The sequence below is a fragment of the Mastomys coucha genome, unplaced genomic scaffold (assembly GCF_008632895.1).
Source record: "Mastomys coucha isolate ucsf_1 unplaced genomic scaffold, UCSF_Mcou_1 pScaffold21, whole genome shotgun sequence".
Classification (NCBI taxonomy): Eukaryota; Metazoa; Chordata; class Mammalia; order Rodentia; family Muridae; genus Mastomys; species Mastomys coucha.
This window is the reverse complement of record NW_022196904.1, coordinates 143,904,780-143,909,523: the sequence shown is the minus strand read 5'-3', so window position 1 is coordinate 143,909,523 and position 4,744 is coordinate 143,904,780. Positions and strand designations below refer to the sequence as shown.

The window sequence follows — 4,744 nt, the reverse complement described above, 5'->3', positions numbered from 1 at the left end:
TACTTCCTCCTTGCCTGTAAAAAGATTATAGTGTTACCTTTCTCATATAATCCATAGAGAGGTATTTGGAGAGTTAGTGGAGGAAGGTACACAGGAAAGCTTGCTAACTGGTCACTTCTCTGAGGCTGTTTAATACAGGTTATGTCTTGGGTATTTTCTTCAACCATGGTTGAAGATTCTCAGAAAATCTCCAGTGCAGAAGAAAACCAGTGTGTATGGGAAAAATATTAACATTCAGGTGGCTTAATGATGACCAGACATGGTCACCTTGCCATCATACTCTTCTAAAGTGATTAACTTTAAAAGGCAGTGCACAAGCTAGCCAGGTGTTATGGAGTCATTGAGTTCTCTGGGGCTGTTCCCCATGAGAATACCTCTAGGTCCTCATTGCACCTTCATAATGAAAAACCAAAGTCTCTCTGGGTTTAAGACAGGTTGTTTAAATGTATTTTTATCACATATTATTTTCTTCTTTTCTCCAGTTTGTGTTAACTTCTAAACACCAACATTTTAGTATAAGGCTTTCACAGTTTGGTCAAAGGTATATTTGTGTTACCACTCCCATGACCATCCTTCATTAACTTTTTCCAGGTTCTTGGAGGGTGAGCTATTCTTTCATACAGTAGACATTAAAAACAGCAAACCTTTTTGTGTATATGACTTTACTTTTGTTACAATGGCCAGCTGTGTTTCCATTAAGTTAGACATTTCTATTCCATGATTTGTTTCTCATTAAGATGCCAATGAACACAGTTATGGAATTTCTTTATTTGTTTAATAAAGATGAATGAATCAGTCCATGAATAGGAGACTATGATTCTCACATTTCTAAGTAACCAGAGCAGGAAACTACAAATAGGAAAGGGTGAATTTATAGCTGAGTTAAAGCCAGATATTAGCATAAATTTGTGTTTAGGTTAACAGGAACAGGATCATGAGATATATAAATAAGTATAGCCGTGTATATAGACATATAAATGTACATAGTAAGTTAATTAGAGACCTTTGTACGTATTCACTTTATAAAAATCTCTCGCAATAAAGAACATGTGACTGCTGTTCAGTAATGCTGAATGTTCAATAGCTTTTTAAAGATTTATTTATTTTATGTATGTGTATATAAGTTTTATGTATATGAGTACACTGTCACTATCTTCAGACATACCAGAAGAGGGCTTTAGATCCCATTATATATGGTTGTGAGCCACCACGTGGTTGCTGGGACTTGAACTCAGGACCTCTGGAAGAGCAGCCAGTGCTCTTATCTGCTAAGCTATCTATCCAGCCCCAATATCTTTTTCTTATCTGCCAGGAGCAGACAGAAATCATCTTTGATTCCCCTTTTAAAAGTTAAAAAAAAAAAGATGAGATGATTCACTTGAATAAGAAGTTTTAGAAAATAACCCAAGTGGTCTACAAATGTAGTCTACCATTGCTGAGAATACAGCAATGAGAATACAGATTAAACTGCAACAACAATGCAAACAATAGTCTCAACCTTTTCAAATACACTACATGTCTAGAATAAAACCTTATAAAGTCTTATGCTATGTTTATCACTACCTCATTAGTGGTCCAAACATTTTACCATATCTGGACTGAACTTTATTAATTTATTTAGGCATTTAGTAAGTAAGTATGGAGCATCTACAATGGGTCAAAATTGTATTCAAGTCCAAGACAGTAGGGTGTAATTAAAGCAGATCAAGCTGATGCTCTTACTTAGGTTTAGATTCCATCTGAGGTGCTGATGAGCACTGTGGAGACAAGGCAGAGTGGAGGGACAGTGTAAATTGGAAGGAAAGTGACTGTCTTTTATGGGAGTCATGGAAGACTCCCAAGATGGCTAGCATCTGTTTAAGCAGAGAACTGAATGTCGTGAAGGAAATGTCCAAGCAGGAGCAGCAATCTCAAGGACCCTGAAGTAGGGACATGCTTGCAGCTGGGAAGAACATCAAGGGGATCAGTGTGAATGGGGTGAGGGGACAGACAGACTGTGAGTGACAAGAGGTGATCAGGGTGAATGGGGTGAGGGGACAGGCTGTGAGTGACAAGAGGGGATCAGAGTGAATGGGGTGAGGGGACAGGCTGTGAGTGACAAGAGGTGATGCAAATGTTAAGGATGAATGGGCATGACTGAGTACTCAGAAGCACTTGCAGAGATAATACATGGAAAACCTAAGTTGCCGGGACACTTTTAAAGCAGTGCATATGGGGGTAGTCACATGCAAAGTGGATAAGTCCTTTGTTCTCACTCTATTTTCATGATACTCAGCATAATTTTCCTTTTGAATCATATGAAGCAAAAATTAAGTCCTGGGCATAAAGAAATATCTGTTCATTTAAGATACTTATCACTAAACCTCTCAGTAAAATGCCCAGAGTGTAAGCACATATTTAAACCTACATCACTTGAAGCACATGGAATAGTACCTCAATTGAAGAGAAGTAAACATAAATTGATATTCTATTTATCATCTGATCCACGAATGTTTAGAAAAACTTAACCAACACATGCTAAACATCATGTTAGCCATTCTAAAACAGATCCTGTGCATTTACAGCATTGTTTCTATTTTCCGAAAAGCAAACATTTGAAAATATAAAGGTATTGATTCTTCTACTTAACATCAATGTAACTTTAAATCTCACAAGGTACCTAGGAAAGATGTGACAGGCATGGAGCTGCATTACAGTGCACCATACAATGCTAGGCTCAAATTCCTAAGGAATACTTTGCTTTCTCCACAACTTTCTTGAATGCACTTTTCACCTCCTTGTTCCTCAGGCTGTAGACCACAGGGTTCAGCATGGGGATGACCATGGTGTAGAACACAGACACAGTTTTGTCAGTGTCCATGGAGTGGCTGGAGGTGGGTTGTAAGTACATGAAAATAACAGTCCCATAGAAAATGGAGACAGCAGTGAAGTGAGAAACACAGGTGGACATAGCCTTCTGGTATCCTGCAGATGATCGCATCTTGAAGATGGTGATAAAAATGAATGTGTAGGATATCAAAATCAGGAGAAGTGCAGAACAGATAATGAAGCCTGCTCCATAAATGAGCACTATCTCACTAACATGCCTATCAGAGCAGGAGAGATTCATGATTGCTGGAACATCACAGAAAAAGTGATGAACTTCATTGGACCCACAAAATGTAAGCCTGAATGTATCCCCAGTGTGAATGGAGGAATTCAGGAAACCACCAGCATAGCAGGCCATGGTCAGACATGTACACACAGTTGGAGTCATGGTGGTGGTATAATGCAGAGGTTTGCACACTGCTGCATAGCGATCATAGGCCATTGCAGCCAAAAGTAAATCTTCTGTAGTGACAAAGGCTGAAAATGAGAACATCTGAGCAATACAAGCATTGTAGGAGACAGCTATGTTTCCTATAAGAAGTCCAGCCAAAAGTGTTAGAGCAACAGCTGAGGAGTAAAAGATGTCCACCAGAGATAGGTTAGCAAGAAAGCAGTACATGGGAGTGTGGAGTCGAGGGTCCCAGAATATCAGCACAATCATTCCTAAGTTTCCAATCACGTTGGTGAAATAGATAATGCTGATTATGATAAACAGAGGGGCCTGCAGTTCTGGTGCACTTGTTAGTCCTAGGAGGATGAACCCTGTCATCTCTGTCCTGTTCTCCATCAATGTTATTTGGGAATCAAAATATGCCCTGTAAGAAAAATAAGGAAAGAGAGTATAGCTAATGTAGAGAGATTGACAAGATATTGAAATGTCTTTGTAACATCATCAGGAATTATTCTATTATAATAAAAACTTAAATTCCAATGATTCTTAATGCTTAGAGTGAGTGAAATGATGCACTGGCTAAAAGTACTTGCTTCAATCTCAACTGACTTGAGTTCAGTCTTCAGAATCCACAGTAAAAGGAGGGAAGTAACACATGCACATTGTCCTCAGCTATCCCCACAAATGCCGTATCATGCATCACACACACACACACACACACACACACACACACACACACACACACACAAACACAAACATCTTAAATTATAGCAATAGCAATAATAAATATATAATCTTAATGCTAATTGTTTGAGCACAGGTCTCAAATATCTCATTTTGATCCCTGGTTGGCCTGAAACTTGTTAGATAGACCCAGTCTTACCTCAAACTCCTTAAGACCTGTCTGCTTCTGTTCAGAGTTTAAAGGCATATTCTACCATATCCATCAATCATTGAATTTTTGCTTATAAACTTCCATAGGAACTCAGTCAGTTGAATGAGGCATTGTCAAAGCTCACCACTCCATTTTTTAAGTCTTAAATTTTTGTGAACTAATATTTTGAAACTTGAATAATTTTCAAAGCTTGTTTTTATGTCTATGCCTATGTCTGTGTGTAGTTATGTGTATGCTGGAGCTTGTGAATTTCAGTCTTCAGTTCCCCTGGATCTGGAGATATAGGTGATTGTGAACAACTTGATGTGGGTACTGATAGCAGAACTCACTTCCTCTAAAGAAACAGTGTGTGCTTTTTATGGTTGGGCTATTTCCCCAGCACAATTTTGACATTTTGACGGATTATCCAATGTGTCACTTCTGAAACTAATAACACAATTATTTTATCTTTTCCCACCCTCAAGCACCGGCATACTTCCATGTATGCAATGTCACAGGGACTGAAAACATGTTTGCATGTATTTTCCCTGATTTCGCAATATATGTAAACAGCAGATTCTTTTTCTTAGATAACAGAACGTCAGTGGAAG

At 38.4% G+C, this 4,744-nt stretch overlaps 1 protein-coding gene across 1 annotated transcript; it reads right to left on the bottom strand.

The window, feature by feature from the left end:
• Positions 1-2,624: 2,624 nt before the first annotated feature.
• On the bottom strand, positions 2,625-3,677 carry LOC116101068 (olfactory receptor 5B3-like). The gene has a single exon (XM_031384761.1). It carries the CDS (start codon positions 3,653-3,655, stop codon positions 2,717-2,719), a length of 939 nt encoding a protein of 312 aa, XP_031240621.1. The 5' UTR covers positions 3,656-3,677; the 3' UTR covers positions 2,625-2,716.
• Positions 3,678-4,744: the final 1,067 nt, after the last annotated feature.

Bases quoted from the DNA above. Each gene is read 5' to 3' on its own strand.
- LOC116101068 (XM_031384761.1), bottom strand. From the start codon at position 3,655: ATGGAGAACAGGACAGAGATGACAGGGTTCATCCTCCTAGGACTAACA.